At 34.7% G+C, this 22,045-nt stretch overlaps 1 protein-coding gene across 2 annotated transcripts; it reads left to right on the top strand.

The window, feature by feature from the left end:
- The first annotated feature begins 1,156 nt into the window (after positions 1-1,156).
- On the top strand, positions 1,157-21,269 carry LOC123894488 (FAD-linked sulfhydryl oxidase ERV1-like). Of its 2 annotated transcripts, none has more exons than XM_045944500.1 (8): positions 1,157-1,306; positions 1,674-1,755; positions 2,024-2,225; positions 16,347-16,424; positions 17,061-17,108; positions 18,454-18,518; positions 19,673-19,750; positions 20,788-21,269. In XM_045944500.1, the coding sequence occupies exons 3-8, from the start codon at positions 2,031-2,033 to the stop codon at positions 20,900-20,902; spliced, it is 579 nt and encodes a 192-aa protein (XP_045800456.1). In that variant the 5' UTR covers positions 1,157-1,306; positions 1,674-1,755; positions 2,024-2,030; the 3' UTR covers positions 20,903-21,269. The 2 variants fall into 2 exon arrangements, with proteins under 2 accessions (XP_045800456.1, XP_045800457.1); XM_045944501.1 differs by having other exon boundaries at positions 1,159-1,306; positions 1,702-1,755.
- Positions 21,270-22,045: the final 776 nt, after the last annotated feature.

The raw sequence follows: 22,045 nt of genomic DNA, 5'->3' as shown, positions 1-22,045 counted from the left end.
CGGTCCGATTTTTAAAACATTGAGTGCGATAGTTTTCCCTAGGATTGTTCCTTAAATTTCATTTTGTTATCCTTGTATTATAAATAAATAAGTTTTTTGTCCTTAAAAATATAACGAGTTTTGATTTTGTTTCTTAGAAATAAAAATAGATCATCCTCCCAAAAATTTTGGTTCGATTTTGGTTTCTGATGACCGGTTTATATTAATGTCAATCTATATGACCCTTTTATGGAAACGATATGTCCATGTTATATCAATCTATTATATCGAACCTCTATATTCATATTATGTTCAAGAATGTCAAGAACGTGTAAAAATTATGTTTATTACAGACAAAAAAACGAAAACAAAAAATTGTAGGAGAGGAAACATTATATTTTTATTTGTAGGGATTAAAATCAAAATTGCTAGAATTTTAAGAACAAAAACCTTATTTAACGGGAAAAGATCAAAATAATCTAGAGTTCAGTAGTTGGATAAGTAAAACTATATTTTTTATAAGACTTGTCTAACATGTGCAATATTGCACATGTTTTTTTTTTTTGACACAACAATATTGCACATGTTAAAGTAACTATTTATTGAAAAACAACAATTATTTATTAAAAAATTATACATTTTTTTTTGATAGAAAAAATGATACATTTTATTTATTAAATAATTATACATTTAATATCAAATTGACAAATTTCAATACACACTTACTCCCTGCGTCCCATTTTATAAGATATAGTTTGACTAAATGTACTATTTATATGTCTTGTTTTGATAGTATTTTTCTAAAAATATATAAATGTAAATATTATCATATAAGATCTTGTTTGATTTGTTTCGAAGAATATTTTCAAAATATCAAACTTTTATAATTTTTACTAATAGACAATTAAAGATATTCAGAATCAAAATCATGTATTGACAATGACATACATGCAATGATCAACGAGTTCTTATATTTTGGGAGGGAGAGAGTAATATTTTAAATTTCAAAGTTTTGAAGCTACTAGATTTGATTTAGTAACGAGGAGTTCGAGTAGTATGTTATAGAATTGGATTCAATCCCATCTCATTTGTAAACAAAAAAAATTCAAAGTTTTGTATTGTAAAAAAAAAAAAAAATTTCAAAGTTTTGTTTTGTCAAACATATAAACTCTAAAAAAAAATCCAACTCCCAAGCCCAATCAACTTCCAAAGAGACAAATCCGCTTTGCTATGTGTCTATCAGAAACAAGTGAGAGTCGCACTCAATTCAACTGCCGGAAAACGCAGCCGGAGTTGCTCATCGCCGGTTGGAAAGCCAACAGTATCGGTAAGAAATAAATTCGAATTTCAATTTAGAGATAGGGATTTAATAATGATATACATGCTCTGGTTAATCAATTGTTCAACTTAGCTCTTGTTATAGCTATCAATGTTTTCAAACAGTGGTTATTGTGGCGCTATAGGTAGCAAAATTTGAACAAATCCCTATTGTTCTGTAATACGCTGTTTAATGCAAAGTATTGTTAAGTAGATAATGCTATTGTGATGCGCACTGTAATGTAGTGAAATTTTAATAAACTGCTTTTTTCCATGCTCAGCGATTGACATCACTGATAGCTATACAAATTTGTCTTCTGTTTTGCTCTGTTCTATTATGTGATAAATTCATTTTTGTTTAACATGTATAATTTCAGGTTCTGTGTTTTTCATATCCTAATTCAGTGTGAGCAAGCTATTCTTGGAAACAAAAAGCTTTGGATGATTTGAAGTTATTGGGTGCGTTCACATTGTAGTTATTTGCTTTTATATAGTTACTCCCTCCGTCCTTAATTATAAGCAAAAGTTCACTTTTCAGATTTATTGAATAAATGATGTATCTGAACTTAGTCCATATACATAGTCCAGATACATCAGTTATCGTGAACTTTTGCTTATAATTAAGACTGGAGGGAGTAGTTTCTTTTATTCGAATTTTATTTTGAATCGAGCTTTGCTGACTGTTATATTGATTTGATTGTCTTTTTTCCTCCAAATCGAATCTCAGGTATAACATGTCTGAGAATCCGGTACAGGCCTTATTTCATAACTTTGAGCAAGTCGCAAATTTTGTTCAACACCATGCATCTAATTTTATAGGCAATCTCCAATCATCAGGACCCTCTAGTAGAGGCTCCGTCAATGCCTCCATTAAAGTTCCATTTGCAAAAACTACATCTCCTGTACAACCTATTGATCCTGTTCTCAAGGTATCCTTCATCAATGGCTTACAATCTTAATTTTTCAATACTTTTTTTTATCACAAATCTTGTGCTAGCGACTGTGGTTATAAAATATATGAAATTATGAAAGAGATGGACATGTTTATATGTAAATGGTTATAATTTATGAAGAGTGTTGACATCATTAATAAAATAAATCTACGAACCTGTGATTGACTAAATTTAAGGAATAATTTGAAAAGAAATAGATCATATTTTCAAAAAATTCGAAGCCTTTGTGTAGAAGGAGTCAAATGGAAGATTGGATTAGGAGAAGTGATAACTATCAAGAATGCGGATCTAATTTAATACATAGAGGTTGATTGATATGTTTATCATTTTATTGTGTGTTAGATCTCCTTGTATCCTTTTTGGTAATCAAGCTGGACAACAGTTCTAATAGCAGCGTGTGAATAATGAACTTGGCTCTTGCCAAGTCTCTGATGTGAGAATGCATGCATATTATGAATTTTGGGGGCTTTTTTTTATTTTTATTTTTATAAACTAATTAATTTTGCAAAGGTGCTCCGTGCTCCTCTTGCAATGCTTTCCTGAGTATTGAACCCTAATGATTTTTGCAGCCATGTTGTGGCTCAATGTACAATTGTGTTTACACGAGGAATGTGAATTCTATTTAGTTCTATGTCTAACTCTAACATCATCATCTAAAATTTGAATGAGTAATAAGTCAGATTTGGTAATTTTCCGTGACTATTTTTGGTTGTATGCATAAATAGTTGGTAGGTGTTATTCCTCAGCTCAAGGCTGGTTTAAATAGGAAGAGTACAAACATAAAATGAAATAATAGATAAGCTTAGAATCTCCTAGAAATAACAAACTAGGAAACTAAATATTTTCCAACACCCCCCTCAAGTTGGTGCATAGATATCTATCATGCCCAACTTGCTGATCAAATGCTCAAAGGTGGGTCTTGCTAAGCTTTTGGTCAAGATATCTGCAGTTTGCTGACTCGAAGTTACAAAAGGTAGACATATGATTCCGGCATCTAACTTCTCTTCTATGAAATGTCGATCGATCTCAATATGCTTGGTTCTGTCATGTTGAACTGGGTTATGAGCTATGCTAATAGCGGCTTTACTGTCAGAGTATAATTTCAATGGAAGCTCAATTTTCATCTTAAGCTCTTCTAGGACTTTGTGGATCCATAATCCTTCACAAATACCTTGAGCCATAGCTCTAAACTCAGCCTCTGCACTACTTCTTGCTACAACTCCTTGTTTCTTGCTCCTCCATGTCACAAGATTACCCCAAACATAGGTACAATATCCAGAGGTTGATCTTCTGTCAGTGACTGAACCTGCCCAATCAGCATCGGTAAAGATAGACATATTTCTTTCACTAGTCTTCTTAAAAAATAATCCCTTTCCAGGATTTGCTTTCAAATATCGCAGTATCCTATAGACTGCCTCAAGATGTTCCTCAAAAGGAGAATGCATAAACTGACTTACTACACTAACCGAGAAAGCAATGTCAGGTCTAGTGTGTGACAAATAAATCAGTTTCCCAACCAATCTCTGGTACCTTCCAGTATCAACAGGAACACTACCTTCCCAAAGTTTTGCATTAGGATCCATGGGAGTATCTGCCGGTCGACATCCACTCATTCCTGTTTCTTTCAATAAATCTAGAATGTATTTTTGCTGGGAAACTACAATACCATCTTTTGATCGAGCAACCTCCATACCAAGAAAATATCTCATGGATCCCAAGTCCTTGATTTCAAAGTCTAATGCTAATTTCTCTTTTACTCTTGCCATTTCAACTATATCATCTCCAGTAAGGACGATATCATCAACATAAACAATTAGGACAACAATTTTTCCATCTTGGGAGAACTTTGTGAACAAGGTGTGGTCAGCTTGTCCTTGAATGTACCCTTGTTTCTTCATGGAATAAGTGAACTTTTCAAACCAAGCTCTAGGAGGCTGCTTTAACATCCAACTGATATAGGGGCCAATCTAAGTTAGCAGCAAGAGAGAAGAGAATTCTGACAGTGTTCAATTTTGCAACAGGAGCAAAAGTCTCTGAGTAGTCTATACCATAGGTTTGAGTAAAACCCTTAGCCACCAATCGAGCCTTGTACCTTTCGATTGACCCATATGAATTATACTTCACAGTAAACACCCATTTGCATCCAACCGTCTTCTTGCCATCCGGTAGTGTCATAACACTCCAGGTTTTGTTCTTTTCAAGAGCTTTCATCTCCTCAAGTACAGCTTCCCTCCACTTTGGAACTTCTAGAGCAACCTGTACATTTTTTGGAATCTCTACACTAGACAATTTTGAGGTGAAGACAGAAAAAGACGAAGACAAATTTGAATATGATATAAAATTGGACAATGGGTATTTAGTGCAAGATCTAACATGTTTTCTAACAACCACAGGATCATCGATATCAGGATACAAAATACGACTCTCAGAAACAGAGATAGACTTACCTTTTCTTTTTTTAGGAAGTTGATCATCCCCCAGTTCAGATTCATGACAGTGTTGAAATGTGGACTCATCACTTTCTTTGTGATTCTTTCTCACAAAAACCTTTCCTTTCCAAGTCTTGTTTCCTGCTTCAAACCTATTATCTTTATATGACTCATTATTTTTTGGCATTTCAATTAGATCATCATTATCATCGTTTTCAAGATTCTCATTGTTTTCTTCATGAGAAAATGTAGGCTCGGATTCACCAAGTTCACTACTCATAACAGGAGTAGGATTAGATATAGAATCATGGCCATTTTTCGTTGGTGCAGAAGTATAAGTCTTAGAACTTTGTGATACCGGCAAAGATAAATTATTAAAAAAACTCATGTCCTCAGTTTGAAACGAATCTTCATTTAAATTCCCCCCCTGAAGATGCGTGTCAAAAACAGGTTTGTTTTCAAAGAATGTAACATCCATGGTGACAAACATTTTCTGGTTTTTTGGATCAAAACATTTATATCCCTTCTGGGTTGGAGAATACCCAACAAAAACACATTTTATAGCACGCGGTTCGAGTTTGCTAATATTCTTATGTTCATGAACAAATGCAGTGCAACCAAATATTTTTAAGGTCAAATCGTTTGAAACACGATCATTAGGAAAACATTCTTTGAAAATATGAATTGAAGTTTGAAAATTAAGAACTTTGGAGGGCACTCTGTTAATTAAGTATGCAGCAGTTAAAAATGCTTCACCCCACAAATAATTTGGTACTTTACTTGCGAAAAGTAAAGCTCTAGCCACCTCCAACAAGTGCCTATTTTTTCTTTCTGCAACTCCATTTTGTTGGGGAGTGTTAGGACATGAACTTTGATGCACAATTCCATTTTCACGAAAAAAATCACTCAACATTGTGTTAAAATATTCTTTGCCGTTATCACTTCTAAATACTTGAATATTTGTTTGAAATTGATTTTGCACCATTTTAACAAAATCTTTTACGGTCTGACAAACGTCAGATTTCCCCTTTAACAAGTACACCCAACAAACTCTTGAGTGATCATCTATAAATTTGATAAACCATTTTTTATGAGAAAGTGTACTCGTTCGGTTAGGGCCCCAAACATCACTGTGAATAACAGAAAAATGTTTTGATGGTTTGTAGAGCTGTAATGGAAAATGAAAACGATGATGTTTTGCAAATTCACATGCTTCACATTTAAACAAAGACAAATCCTTATTACGAAATAACTCAGGAAATAAGTGTTTTAAATAAGGAAAACTAGGATGACCTAATCGTGAATGTCATAACATCATTATTATTATTATTATTATTCAGAACTAAAAAAGATTCAAAGCATGAACTTATTGGTTTGGAAGGTAGTTGTGATTCAGGTTCAACGTCGAAGTAGTAGAGTCCTCCACTCTCCTTAGCACTACCAATCATCTTCCCCGAGTTCAAATCCTGAAAAACACAATGAGTACGGAAAAAATTAGTTTGACAATTTCTATCTTGGGCTAATTTACTGACAGACATGAGACTACAAGATAGATTTGGGACATGAAGAACATCTTTAAGGGTTAGACTTGGAGACAACACAATCGAACCTTTACCCGCAATGGCTGAAAAGGATCCATCTGCAATTTTTATTTTATGGTTACCTGCACATGGACTATAAGAAGAAAACAGAGTAGAATCACCTATCATGTGATCACTTGCACCTGAATCTACTATCCAAGCACGACTGAGACTGACACTAAAAAGGGCAGAAGTACCTTTTGGGGCAACAGAGCCAGAGTGTTAAATTCAAGAATTTTGTACAGTCTGTCTAGTTGTTCCATCGTGAATGAAAGCTGAATTGAAGAAGATTGTTGCTCTTGATCAGAATTACCGGCTTGGAATGTATGACCCTCACCTCCACATTTGTTCTTCTGATTTGAAGGTCGCGGAAGACCTTGTAATTTCCAACATTGAAAAATAGTATGTCCTAAACGATGACAATATTTGCATTCACGACGGTATTTGAAAGTGGATGATCGTCGTCGAGAATAAAAAAACGTCATAATTAATAATCTTAGCCAAGTAGTACCGGAAGCAGCAAAGAAAAAGTAACGCCGGTGAACAGTACGTGCGAACAGTAATTCCGTGAACAGTACGTGTGAACAGTGTCGCCGGTGAACAGTATCGTCGAATGAACAGTGGCACATGAACAGTACCACGGGTGAACAATGTCGCACAAAATCAGTTGTCGTGGTCAGATTGTAAACACGACGGCGGCTAGGGTTTTGCGGAAGCGAGACCCCCAAAATCGGGAGCTCTCGATACCATGTAGAAAATAATAAGTGAATACTGTTGTGTGTTATTCCTCAGCTCAAGGCTGGTTTAAATAGGAAGAGTACAAACATAAAAGGAAATAATAGATAAGCTTAGAATCTCCTAGAAATAACAAACTAGGAAACTAAATATTTTCCAACCGGTAATTTATGATGTCATGGTCTTCATTTACATTGCATCTATATAGCCTGCTATGAAGTTGGGTTTCAGTTCTTGGTTATGGCTGACGATCGATTCTTGTATCGAAGGATATTTAATGTGTGTGAGTATTAAGGACATGTTGAGTATGATTTTGGTTAGGGGCTATACGGTCCTCTTTTAAAAAGGATGTGTTAGCAAGGTTCATCTTTTCCCTTAGTTTCTTTTGTAAATGGAGTACCTTTCTTGTCCAGCCAACTCTTAAACGTTAGACAGTCTTTCTTCATGCGCCCGTTCTAGTTGTAGAAGAAACACTTAACTCTTTCTTTATGATTGGTTGAGGAGGAATGTTGCCTTTATCCTTGGCAGATCCATTCTTTCCTTGAACAATCATATTAACTTTCTCACCTTCCTCCATCATTAACCTTTCCTCTTCCTGCACACACATGGTCAATAATTCATTGATTGACCACTTATCCTTATGTGTGTTATAGGATATCTTGAAAGGACCATATTGATGAGGAAAAGTGCATAAAATGTAGTGAATAAGGAAAGAATCATACATTGTTACCTCCAAATCCTTAAGTTGAGCCGCTATATCCCTCACGCCAGATGAAGTGGATCTTTATGAAAAGTGGGAGAGGTTTAACTGTCTCTCCGTTATGTTCATAAAGACCAAAATATCTGCTGCTATCCGTGGTTCAATCGAGCATCATGAGAATGTCAAGGACCTTATTAAGGCCATTGATGAGCAGTTTGTCTCATCTGATAAGGATCGTGCCAACACTTTGATAATAAAGTTCATGAAGCTCATTGAGGTGAGAGGAGTTCGTGATCACATCATGCATATGAGGGATATAGCGGCTCAACTTAAGGATTTGGAGGTAACAATGTTTGATTCTTTCCCTGTTCACTACATTTTATGCACTCTTCCTCATCAATATGGTCCTTTCAAGATATCCTATAACACACATAAGGATAAATGGTCAATCAATAAATTATTGACCATGTGTGTGCAGGAAGAGGAATGATTAATGATGGAGGAAGGTGAGAAAGTTAATTTGACTGCTCAAGGAAAGAAAAAGAAGGGATCTGCTAAGGATAAAGGCAACATTCCTCCTCAGCCAATCATAAAGAAAGAGTCTAAGTGTTTCTTCTTCAAAAAGAAAGGGCACATGAAGAAAGACTGCCTATAGTTTAAGAGTTGGCTGGACAAGAAAGGTACTCCATTTACATTTGTTTGTTATGAATCTAATATGGTTAATATAAATCATAACACATGGTGGATGTGGATTGACTCTGGTTCTACGATCCATGTTTCGAATACCTTGCAGGGATTATAATCGTGCGAGCCTAGCGGTTGGTTTAATGCTTTACGTGTGAGTGTCCCGTGATCGATACTTGCTGGTCCAAAGTCTGCGATATTTTTTTGTTTTTGTAATTGCGTATTGGTTTTGAATTAAAAAGTAAAACCTGAAATTGGTGCCAGGCAGATTTGAACCCAGGACCCTTTAATTGAAAATATTTAACGTAACCACAACCACTAGGCTATGCAGATTTTGTTTATTGGTTTTGCACGCAAATAGGATTTATTGTGTGTTTAAGTACTTTCTGCACCTTTCAGTTTTCTGTGTATACATTCAGGTCCTTATTAAATTTAATGTTAAGTGATTAATGAAATTGTGATTAATTAAGGAATAGCCACATCATCTTTGATTGATTAGGATTTTATATTGAGATTTAGAATCACATTTAAAACTGTTGGAATATATTTAGTTTCCTAATTTGTTATTTCTAGAAGATTCTAAACATATCATTATTTCCTTTTATTTCTCCTAAATCAAGGAGATAGCCAATTGAACTTTTATTATAAATACCAGCCTTGAGCTGAGGAATAAATCATTCCAGCATTCACACATATTTTTTAACATGGTATCACGAGACCTAGGTTAGGGCTAGAGTTCCACTGTAAAAAATTTCTGTTCGACCCGTTCTTTTACCCGACCCATTCTCATACCCGTTTAGTCTCTCATGGCCGACTACAACAAGTGGCCTTCCCTCGGCCAGGCCTATACCGGATCCTCGGTCAATAACGATGGCCAACCACCAAGTGCTGGCCACGGAAACGGAAGAGGTGGCCGCGTAGACGGTGCTGGCCGCGGAGACGGTGGTGGCCGTGGTGGTGGGATACCAGACATCGGAAAGATACCAGACTTTATCACTAACAGTAGCGGTAATGGCGGAAACAACGGAAACAGGAACAAAACTGTTTATGGTGACAGCGATTTCAACACAGGCTTCAAAGACAAAGAGGGTTCCTCCCTCAAGGTTGATATTCCTAAGATGAACGGGAATAACTATAATCAATGGGCCCAAACTGTTCGCTTGGTATTGGATGGTAAAGGAAAACTTGGATTTTTGACGGGAGCATTCGCTGAACCTGCACAAGGAGACCCACTTCACCAACAATGGAAGTCTGAAAACTCCATGATTATTGCTTGGTTAGTAAGCACTATGGAAACTGGCATAGGCAAACCTTACATGTTTTTGCCTTCTGCAAAGGATGTGTGGGAAGCTGTTAAGGAAACATACTCTGATATCCAAAACGCCTCTCAAATCTTTGGTTTAAAGTCACAGTTATGGCATGCTAAGCAAGGTGACCGGAATGTAACTGCTTATTATAATGAGTTGCTGACCTTGTGGCAAGAGTTGGATCTTTGTTATGATGACAATTGGAAATGCGCAGAAGATAGTGTTTTATTTCTAAAGAGGCAAGAGAATGATCGTGTGTTCATGTTTATCGCTGGGCTGAATAAAGATCTTGATGAGGTAAGAGGTCGAGTTTTGGGAAAGGTTCCATTGCCAACTCTTCGTGAGACTTTTGCAAAAATAAAAAGGGAGGAGGCACGACAAGGAATTATGATGGGCAAGACACCTCGAAGCTCTAAATCTGAAGGCTCGGCTTTGGCAACTAGAAACCCCTACGAAGGAAAAAAATTAGACGAAGTTCCTCGGTGTGATTACTGCAACCGCGAATGGCATACGCGTGACGATTGTTGGAAGCTCAAAGGCAAACCTCCTAACTGGACTCCTAATTGGAAGAAGAAGAAAGGTGGTCGTGCATTCCAAGCTAGTAATTCTGATCAAGGACGACAATCTACTTCAACTCAGGGTCCATTCACTACGGAACAACTAGAGAAACTGTTCAAACTCCTCGAGTCTCAAACTCCTTCTTGCTCTGTAGCAACAAAAGGTAACTCTGTTTTTCTTCGTGTCAGTCCTAATCATACTTGGATAGTAGATTCAGGTGCCTCTGATCACATGATAGGTGAATCCACTTTGTTCTCTTCATATAGTCCATGTGCAGGTAATCAAAAAATAAAAGTCGCAGATGGCTCCTTTTCAGCCATTGCCGGCAAACGGTCAGTTGTGTTGTCTCCAATGTTAACTCTTAAAAATGTCCTTCATGTTCCAAACTTGTCATGTAGTCTAATGTCCGTTAGTAAGTTAGCCCAAGATATAAATTGTCAAACTAATTTTTTCCGATCTCATTGTGTCTTTCAGGATTTGAACTCGGGAAAGATGATTGGCAGCGCTGAGGAGAGTGGAGGACTCTACTACTTTAACATTGGATCTGCATCACAACTACCTTCTAAAACAATAAGTTCCTGCTTTGAGCGTTTTCTGTTTTGAATAATCACGATGACAATATTATGTTATGACATTTATGATTAGGTCATCCTAGTTTTCCCTATTTAAAACACTTGTTTCCAAAGTTATTTCGTAATAAGGATATTTCTTTGTTTAAATGTGAAGCATGTGAATTTGCGAAACATCATCGTTCCCATTTTGCAATACAGCCTTACAAACCATCAAAACTTTTTTCTATTATTCACAGTGATGTTTGGGGCCCTAACTGTACAAGTACACTATCTCTTAAGAAATGGTTCATCACCTTTATCGATGACCATTCAAGGGTATGTTGGGTGTACTTGTTAAAGGGGAAATCTGATGTTTGTCAGGCTGTAAAAGATTTTTGTACAATGGTGCAAAACTAATATCAAACTAATATTCAAGTCTTTAGAAGTGATAATGGCAAAGAATATTTTAACACTAATTTGAGTGATTTTTTTCTTGAAAATGGAATTATACATCAAAGTTCATGTCCTAATACTCCCCAACAAAATGGAGTTGCAGAAAGAAAAAATAGACATTTATTGGAGGTAGCTAGAGCTTTACTTTTCTCAAATAAAGTACCAAACTATTTGTGGGGTGAAGCGGTTTTAACTGCTGCCTATTTAATTAACAGAATGCCTTCAAAAGTTCTCAATTTTCAAACTCCAATTGATACTTTCAAAGAATGTTTTCCTAGTACTCGTGTTTCAAATGATTTGACATTAAAAATTTTTGGTTGCACAACCTTTGTACGTAAACATAAGAATGTTGGAAAACTCGAACCACGTGCTATAAAATGTGTTTTTGTTGGATACTCCCCAACCCAGAAGGGTTATAAATGTTTCGATCCAAAAAACAAGAAAATGTATGTCACTATGGACGTTACATTCTTTGAAAACAAATATTTTTTTGATGATACTCATCTTCAGGGGGAATTTAAAGGAAGACTCGTTTCAAACCGAGGACATGAGTTTTTTTAATAATTTATCTTTGCCTCAATCAGAAAGTTCTAAGACTTATAGTTTTGCACCAACATAAAATGGCCATGATTCTTTATCTGAGCCTACTCCTGTTATGAGTAAGGAACTTGGTGAATCTGAGCCTACATTTTCTCATGAAGAAAACCATGAGAATTTTCAAAGTAATAATGATGATCTAATTGAAATGCCACAAAGTAGTGAGTCATCTAAAAAGAATAGGTTTGAAGCAGAAAACAACATTTGGAAAGGAAAGGTTTTTGTGAGAAAGAATCACAAAGAAAGTGATGAGTCCACATCTCAACAGTGTTATGAATCTGAACCGGGGAATGATCAGCCTCCTAAAAACCGAAAAGGTAAGTCTATCTCTATTTCTGAGAGTCGTATTTTGTATCCCGATATAGATGATCCAGTTGCTGTTAGAAAACCTGTTAGATCTTGCACTAAACATCCCTTGTCTAATTTCATATCATATTCAAAATTGTCTTCATCATTTTCTGCTTTCACCTCAAAATTGTCTAGTGTAGAAATTCCAAAAAATGTACAGGTTGCTCTAGATGTTCCAAAGTGGAGGGAAGCTGTACTTGAGGAGATGAAAGCCCTTGAAAAGAACAAAACTTGGAGTGTTATGACACTACCAGATGGGAAGAAGACGGTTGGATGCAAATGGGTGTTTACTGTGAAGTATAATTCAGATGGGGCAATTGAAAGGTATAAGGCTCGATTGGTAGCTAAGGGGTTTACTCAGACCTATGGTATAGACTACTCAGAGACATTTGATCCTGTTGCTAAATTGAATATTGTTAGAATTCTCTTATCTGTTGCAGCTAACCTGGATTGACCCCTACATCAGTTAGATGTTAAGAATGTCTTTCTCAATGGTGATTTAGAAGAAGAAGTATATATGGACATTCCTCCTGGTTTTGAAGACAGGTTTGGATCAAATGTATGCAAACTAAATAAGTCTTTGTATGGATTAAAGCAATCTCCTAGAGCTTGGTTTCAGTCCATGAAGAAACAAGGGTACGTTCAAGAGCAGGCTGACCACACCTTGTTCACAAAGTTCTCCCAAGCATGGTAGTCAATCCCGGGCGATCCCAGTGGGATCCCGGTGGAGCAGAGCAGAGCGGAGCTCTGCCGGGACGGGATGGGATGGAGCGGCGCAGCTAAGCTTCTCGGTGGGATCCCAGCAGGTTCCCAGTGGACCGGAGCGGAGCGGATCCCGGGTTGCCATCCCGGGTTAGGACTGAGATTTTGTTTTCATGGGTTTTAAAGGCCATTTTTGAAATCTCACTCATTTTAGTAAGGGTAAAATTGGTTTTTTACCTTTAAAACTGTTACTTACTCCTAACTAAACCCTAGCCGCAATTCATTCTATCTCTCACGCTATCGTACTATCTTCTCTCACTCTCAAGATCCAAACTTCTTCAACCTTCATCTACTGTTTCTTCTTCAACCTTCATCTGTTGTTTCTTCTTCAACCTCGGATGATTAGACTTAGACTTTGATGATGAACTCGAGTTTTAATTTTTAGTTACTTTATTAATCTAAGTGTTGGAGACTTGACTTTTGCTTATTTATTTTGCTTGACTTTTGTTGGTAATTTTTAGTTACTTTATGATGAAGGTGTTTTTTTTTTTTTTGACAAAGATGAAGGTGTTGTAGACTTGAGATTTGTGTTTTTAATTTTTAATTTATGAATGTTTTATGGATTTTGAGATGTTTGTTTAATTTTACATTAATTATATGTTTATAGTATTATTTATGTAATTTATAAATAAATAAAAAATAATAGCGGCATCCCGGCCATCCCGCTCCCCGGGATGCCGCTATCCCAGTTTTGGGGCAGGCCGCTCCGCTCCGGGATCCGGGATTAACTACTATGCTCCCAAGATGGGAAAGTAGCTGTCCTGATTGTTTATGTCGATGATATTGTTCTTACTGGAAATGATACAGTTGAAATGGGAAGAGTAAAAGAGAAATTAGTAGCAGACTTTGAAATCAAGGACTTGGGATCCATGAGATATTTTCTTGGTATGGAGGTTGCTTGATCAAAAGATGGTATTGTTGTTTCCCAGCAGAAATACATCATAGATTTATTGAAAGAAACAGGAATGAGTGGATGTCGACCGACAGATACCCCCATGGATCCTAATGCAAAACTTTGGGAAAAAGGTAATGTTCCTGTTGATACCGGAAGATACCAGAGATTGGTTGGGAAATTGATTTATCTGTCACACACCAGACCAGACGTTGCTTTCTCAGTTAGTGTAGTAAGTCAGTTTATGCATTCTCCTTTTGAGGAACATCTTGAGGCAGTCTATAGGATATTGAGATATTTAAAGGCAACTCCCGGAAAAAGATTATTCTTCAGGAAGACTAATGAAAGAAATGTGTCTATCTTCACCGATGCTGATTGGGCAGGTTCGATTACTGATAGAAGATCAACCTCTGGATATTGTGCCTATGTTTGGGGTAATCGTGTGACATGGAGGAGCAAGAAACAAGGAGTTGTAGCAAGAAGTAGTGCAGAAGCTGAGTTTAGAGCTATGGCTCAAGGTATATGTGAAGGATTATGGATCCATAGAGTCTTAGAAGAACTTAAGATGAAAATTGAGCTTCCGTTGAAATTGTACTCTGACAGTAAAGCTGCTATTAGCATAGCTCATAACCCTGTTCAACATGACAGAACCAAGCATATTGAGATTGATCGACATTTCATAAAAGAGAAGTTAGATGCTGGAATCATATGTTTACCTTTTGTAACTTCAAGTCAACAAACTGCTGATCGACATTTCATAAAAGAGAAGTTAGATGCTGGAATCATATGTTTACCTTTTGTAACTTCAAGTCAACAAACTGCAGATATCTTAACCAAAAGTTTGGCAAGACCCACCTTTGAGCATTTGATAGGCAAGTTGGGTATGACAGATATCTATGCACCAACTTGAGGGGGGGGGGGGGGTGTTGGAATATATTTAGTTTCCTAATTTGTTATTTCTAGAAGATTCTAAACATATCATTATTTCCTTTTATTTCTCCTAAATCAAGGAGATAGCCAATTGTACTTTTATTATAAATACCAGCCTTGAGCTGAGGAATAAATCATTACAGCATTCACACTTATTTTTTAACAAAAACATTAATTGTAGTTAAAACATGCTTGTATGATAAAATCTACCCACAGGAATTTTGTTGTGTTTGTGTGTTCAATTAGGATAAAATATCAGATTATATCTCGTGATTTACCCACAGGAATTAAGAAAATGAACTTGATTTGATAGTTTTATCATAAAGTTGTAGTATAAATCTAATCGAGTAAAACTTTAGCTCACAGGCAAGTGTTATGTCACTAGATTTTTATATTTGAACATGATTTGCATTGGTAAACCATGCAATTTATTTACCTTGTCTCAATTATGGTTAATGAGCATGTTTGTTGAATTATGCAGTTGTTCAATCTGCAAATTGCTCTGATACCAAAATGTAAATAAGTTTGATTTCTAATCGATTTAAGCATGTTATACATCATAAACAACACATTTAAACCAGAAAGCGGAAGCAAGATTAAAAAGCCACTAACCTCCAGCCATTGCTATGTCAGAATCAAGCTCCTTGCTGATGCTGCAATTGTTCTGTCTCGCTATTCCAAACCTTTTCTAACTCAAACTCGATGGTCTAATTTTATGAAGAGAGAAAGTAGGTTTTGGTGACCATGAAACAGAGTGAATACGTTCTCAATTTATAGAGCCTTGCCCATCACAAAGTCTTGAAACTGTTGCACTTTTTGAGGGCTGAATTTAAGCACTATTCAGTTACTATAGGAATGTGCATCAGATTATGGGATAAGTGGGAAAAGGAGTGGACCAACTCAGCATGTGTTTTCCCCAACAATAGCAATCGACAACAACTCATTTGTGACTCAAAAATTGACTCACGTGGAAGGCAAAAAAAAGGAAAAAACTAACATCTTTGTTTCAATAATAATTATAGTTCATTATTCCTTTGCAAAAATAAAATAAAATTAGGAATTTATCATTTTTATTTGGAGGGTTGGAGGTGAAGCTTAACTTGATACTTATGATTACCATTTTCTGGCGGTATTGTCGGAAGTTTTAATCCATTTTCTTCAGTACATATACTGTTTTCTATCACTAACTTGGTTTTTTTTCTCTATATTCAAACAATACATTAACCTTTTATATATTTTCTTTTTATGTTTACTTTAAATCTAAATGTTGCAATAATCTGACTTATCAAGAATAAGTTTTATGTATTGAAGGACATTTTGGCAGTTTTAATTGAGGGAAGAATGCTGCAGTAGCGCATATCATAGAGTTACAAATTTTATAAATGTTTCAATGCTTTTATGCATTTTACTATATTTGTTATTGCAATATATGTAAACATAGATTATTTGTAAACCATTTAGAGAATTTCTATGGAGTCAAATACTTTATTAATCAAGGATTCAGATGTGCAGTATATATTTATGCATATGAAATTTTTAACTAGTTTATTTTTCTCACTTTGTTTTTGTAGGGTAAGTCCTCTTCCCCAGTGACTAAAGAAGATCTTGGCAGGTCAACATGGACTTTTCTTCACACTCTTGCTGCTCAGGTTTTGTTATTGCTATTGTTCTGATACTATTGGTTCTTCTCCCATTCTTTACAATCACCTTGTTTTGCCATTACTTTACCTGAGTAGCGACCATTTTCTCCAATTCTCGTTGATGCTATTGCCTGCTAACTGCTTTAAATGGGATTGGGATGTTCTTTCAGCAAATTTAACTTTGGATTTGTAATAATTTTTCACGTGGTTAATCACTAGACAATGATTATGGTGTAGTCATTGATAATATAATCCCCCAGAAAAATTTTATCAGGAGCCATTTCTCGTTGTCATGGCGTTCTACCATCTGTTTACTAAAGTTGCAATATCTTTGAACTTTTTGTTTCCTTCATTTCCTCAACCATGTTAATGGATTACTAGTTGTTCTTAGTTGATGGCTTTCAATTTCCAACTCTTTACATGGTGTTACTTTCATCTACAAAGTTGATGTGTTTTATGTTACACATAATAAATATATTATTTTTCACTTTTGTACATGTGGATGTTCTGAAGGAAAAATATAATTAATCTTTTACTTGTTTATGTGGTCAACAAGTTTGATTTTGATGTGCTTGCCCAACTGAAATTAAAATTTTGACATTTTTAAATACACTGAGATCTGAAGAACCTATTTTCTATTTTCAGTATCCAGATAAGCCTACAAGACAACAGAAGAAGGATGTTAAAGAACTGGTATTTTCCCTCCTTCCTGTTTCCCTTGTTATAAATCATAGAATTTCATATAGTCAGTAGTTAGATCACACCAAGGTCTTATTTGACTATCGTAATTGATAGGAGAAACCCATTCAGTTAAATTAATGTTGTGATATTGTCTTACAAAACTATGATGCCTGATTTATGATTTATCATGTTGACAAGACTACAACCATATTCTTACAATAAGTGTTTAGAGTAATGCTCAAGCTTCTTATTTTTCTTCTTGTTTTACCTGTCCTTGAATTAAGCTTCTTGACTTATTTAGGTCTAAGGGCCCGTTTGGATTAGTTTATTTTTGAGCTTTTGCATTATTATAAGTTTTTCAAGGTAGTTTATGAGAAAATAGCTTATAAAGATACAATTTTTGTTAGTTTATGAATCAACATAAAAGTTTATTTATTTGCGTAAGCTATTTTCATAAGCTAAAAAAATAAGCCAAATCCAAACGGGCCCTAAATGCAGTTTTGGGCTTAATATGTGTTAAGTGGGTGCTGACTTTCCAACAACTAAATCTTGCTGACTTTATTTTGCATCACCATGGCTGGCTTTATTTTGTATTATGGTTGTCCTTCTTTTGTCTCACCATGATTTATTATGTTACTGGTTTATTAATGCCTTACATGAACCTCATGTTACTGGTTTAATACATTCTGTTTTCTGTTTTATTCATTCATTCTGTTTCCACAATTTTCAGGATTATACACAAGTTCTGGTTTGTACATTATGTTTTTTTGTTTATACTTTATACACAAATTCCGGTTTATAAGAATAGAGTATGATGCAGATTCAGGACATGTATAACTATATATGTATTCAGCACTCCATTACATTCTGGTTTATATGAATGGAGTGTGATGCACATTCAGGACACATGTTTCCGTTATATGTGTCGTATCTTTTCTGGTTGAAACACAAGTTTCTGTTTGAATACTATTAGCACAACATCATCATCATCACGTTAAAAATAACATAATTCGCGACAACATTACATGACATAATTCAGAATACCGTATTTCAGCACATGTGTTGCAACTAATGCAAACACAAGAAAAATTACAAACACCCAAGATAAAACAAGAAAAAACCCCATAAATTTAATTTTCATTTTCAGCACATCCTCAATTTTATAAATATCATTAAGTCATGTGCCAGTCATAAAAATACATTGAGTCATGCACTAAACTTCTGATGTGGCAGTTTCTAACAATTGATGACATTGAAGAATATAACATACTGTGTCGAATTTTTCTCCATTTAATAGTAGTACTATATGCATTGTGTTATCCTTGTGGAATATAAAATACTTGTATTTGCACCACAGGTACAGATCTTGTCTCGAATGTACCCTTGCATGGAATGTGCAGATCACTTTAAAGAAGTTCTTAGGTATATTAATCTTTCACCTTTTGATTCATCAGACTTGTTTGTGTTGGTTTTTCTCCTTTTTTATCTATTTAAATTGTCAATTTTGTTTAGACTGTCAAACTATCATTTTATATAAATTTTATTTTAGTATGAATGGACAATAAATGAATATCCTTGATTCGGTGGTTGGAATAGGATTAAATCCCTAAGCTTCATCGGTGAAAGTGAAGCCTTTACCAGCAATATGACAAGTCTTCCCAATTATAAATCGAAAATGATTGTTCATTTCTTTTTCATGGGTTTGGTATATGTCCCCCATGTTTTGTATTTTTTTTCTATTTTTAATGTAAAGGTTTTGTATACCACACATAATTGATAGGGTCTAAGGTGCCAACATTGTTAGGATTCTTTATACATGATGTCTTTGCATGCCATTTCTTTCTATGAAGCACGGACACACCGTGGACAATGACGCGTCGACACCGATAATAAATTGAGAAAATGACATAATTTAATGTAATCATGTGTCAGTGTCGGACACTGGCCCGTGTCCAACATCAGGACATGCCTAATCGGAGGAGTGTCCGAGCTTCTTAAATTTCTTTTGCTGAAAAAACAGAAATGGTATGATTTCTCTTTTAGAATAGCAATCTGTTTCTCAACAAAAAGTCTAAATTTCTTTTTTGTGCTTTCAACAAAATAAAATCTATCATTGCCAATAAAATTGATCTTATTTCATCATGATTTTCCTATAATTTTTGGAATGTACATTTCAGTCTTACATTTTTGTTGTCGAACAAGATCTATTTGGAATAATATAAGTGTGAGATAGATTGATGAAATCATTTTAGATTAGCATCCACAAATCCATGCCTTATTTACAAAACATCAGATCAACAAAAGTTGAGGAGACAGTTCTGTTTCATTAGTATTGTTTGAGTTGGCATAACTTCTAAATATGTTACTAATAGGTTATGACCTTAATTGTCTTTGTCCTCAAATATAGTAGCTTTTATGGATCTTAAATACAATAGCATGTTTCACTTGTTACACTGATATCCTACAAGAACAACAACAAAACCTATTAGGTTGGCTTGTCACACTGCTATGTTTGTTATCTAAAACTTCTAATATACATGAGCTCTTACATGAGGGCTCCTTGATATGTTTGGCAGATCAAATCCTGTTCAGGCTGGGTCACATGCTGAATTTTCGCAGTGGCTATGTCATGTGCATAATGTCGTCAATAGAAGGTAAGTTCTGTCCCATTTTCTTTCTACCGTGTTAATGCAGAGTATAATTGCTGTTATCTTTTGAGATATATCTCAAACCTTTTTTTGATCTCCGAGTTTGTCGGCCACGTTTGGTATGTTAATGGACATGTCTTGGTAAAGCTTGTGGTATGATTTTCTAGCATATAGACAATATCTATTTCAAAAGGTGAAATCTTTTACAAATGTTCCAATTTTTCTTTCATGAAATGAAATATTTACTGGTGACACCATTTTGCTACTGCTTCACACATTTTAACAAACGGGTCTCCACTCTCCTTTTAACAACAAATTTGACGTGGATAGAATTATAATTTAAAATGGATTTGGCGACAATTGTGTTTAAAGTGAAGTTTATTTTGACTATTTTACTCTGAAAACAAGTTTGAAATAAAACAGTGTTAATTTTTCAACAAAGATCAAAAGTTAATGTTGATAACTTCTAGTAAAACTGAGATTTGGAGGCAAAATCAATCTTGTACAGAAACCAAACATCTGTATCTTCACTAAAATCATGTTGGTAGAAGGAAAAGTCCATTGTAATACAATTTGTCAAAAAATTAAACATACAGTTGAAGCTTTTAAGAGATTAGCTTTTGTAAAATGGGCTCGTTTGCTGCCCACACAATCACGCATTAAACCCAAATGGCTCTTATACGAGGGAGTGTATAAAATATATAAAATTTAATGAGCCTCTACTTAACAACCTAAGGTTTCTGGGGGTTGGTTTCTATGTAGCAAACATGGAAACAAAAACCGGACATGACACTAAGTCGTAACTGATGTTAGTTTGCAAAAATGAAATAAATGTAACCATATGTGTTGGTGTCTACTAGTATGTTGGAGAATGACATGTGTTCGTCAGACACCGAGCACACAACCTTTAGATCAGTCATACATACATAGATTGTTGTTTCTTGTAGTTCATATTTGAGTAGTTGGTGCTGAAGAGATTTAACTATCAAACTAGTGTAATAATAATTTGCCATAATTCTGTTTCTATAACATTTTTTTGACAGCATTGGCAAACCGGTATTCCCATGTGAACGAGTTGATGCAAGGTGGGGAAAACTGGAGTGTGAGCAGAAAGCATGCGAAATTATTGGAAGTACATCAATTTTTGGAAAGATGTAGTAGAAATTTATTTTAACGAAATAATAGGAACTAAGAATTTAATTTCTATACATAGACAGTGTAACACTTTTTTACACGTGCATTCAATCAAATCACGACATGTAGATGTAGATATTTTGAGATATTTTAGGAACAAACATATAAAAGTAACAATATGATTTGATTGGATGTATGTGTAAAAATATTTTACACCGTTAGTGTATAGCAAATAATCTCATACAAGTATTGAGCATCCTTTATGATTCTAATGTTGATTGAAAGAAAAGAAAGAAAGAAAATAAATTGAAGTGATATTGTTCCCAATGCGAGATTAAATTCCCAATTTATTAGTAGACCAGTATATCATCAATTTAATAAGTTTATTGTAGAACTATTTTGTGATGATTTTATGGTCGTTTGTTTTGACTTTTTTTAAAAAGGGGTTTTACGGTGTTGCATAATTTTGTGTAAAAGATTTGCAAAGAAACTTTTTATAAAATCATCTAATGAAAATTTGGTTTGAATAGTTATTTTTTTTTTTTTGACAAAATTTGAATAGTTATTCTTAAAATGTTTTTTTTTTTTTTTGACAAAAGTTATTCTAGGTATTTCATCATTTTATTGAAACTTTTTTTTGATATCAAAATTTCAAAAATTATGATAATAAATCTACAAGTAGATTTATTTCATTGATGAATAAGTTAGCCATCTAAGTAGACTTGTATAAACTCAAGAAAATATGAGATTAATTAACTTTGAGACATTTTAGTCAATATTTGTGAGTTTAGCGGATCCGTAAATTAAACCACTAGGAAGAAAATTTGATAGGAATGGATTATGCCGTTGGAAAACGACAAGTAATGGAATCACAGCCTTTGTGATTGAGGATCACATGAAAAAGATTCAATAGAAAAAGCCAAGTTACTTGTTAGCACCGAAATTATTTTGTCCTTTCCAATATGTTATGATATTGTCTATTGTCTATGAGAAATGCTAATTTAAAATTAATTTGAGGGATAAGCTTTAAAAGCTTTTAATGATTACCATAAGTCCTTATAAGGGATCTAGATTCCATGCAGTCAAAAATTGCATGCAGTCAATGAAGATCTGACCGTCCGATAAAAGATCGGACGGTCCAAATATAAAGGTTTAATCAAACTGTAT

The sequence above is a fragment of the Trifolium pratense genome, linkage group LG7, assembly GCF_020283565.1.
Source record: "Trifolium pratense cultivar HEN17-A07 linkage group LG7, ARS_RC_1.1, whole genome shotgun sequence".
NCBI classification, from domain to species: Eukaryota; Viridiplantae; Streptophyta; class Magnoliopsida; order Fabales; family Fabaceae; genus Trifolium; species Trifolium pratense.
Note: the sequence above shows the minus strand (reverse complement) of the source record. Positions and strands in the feature narration are given on the sequence as shown.

Bases quoted from the DNA above. Each gene is read 5' to 3' on its own strand.
- LOC123894488 (XM_045944500.1), top strand. From the start codon at position 2,031: ATGTCTGAGAATCCGGTACAGGCCTTATTTCATAACTTTGAGCAAGTC. The intron at 2,226-16,346 runs GTATCCTTCATC...TTGTTTTTGTAG, and splicing joins CTATTGATCCTGTTCTCAAG to GGTAAGTCCTCTTCCCCAGT. The intron at 17,109-18,453 runs GTATTTTCCCTC...TTTGCACCACAG, and splicing joins AGAAGGATGTTAAAGAACTG to GTACAGATCTTGTCTCGAAT.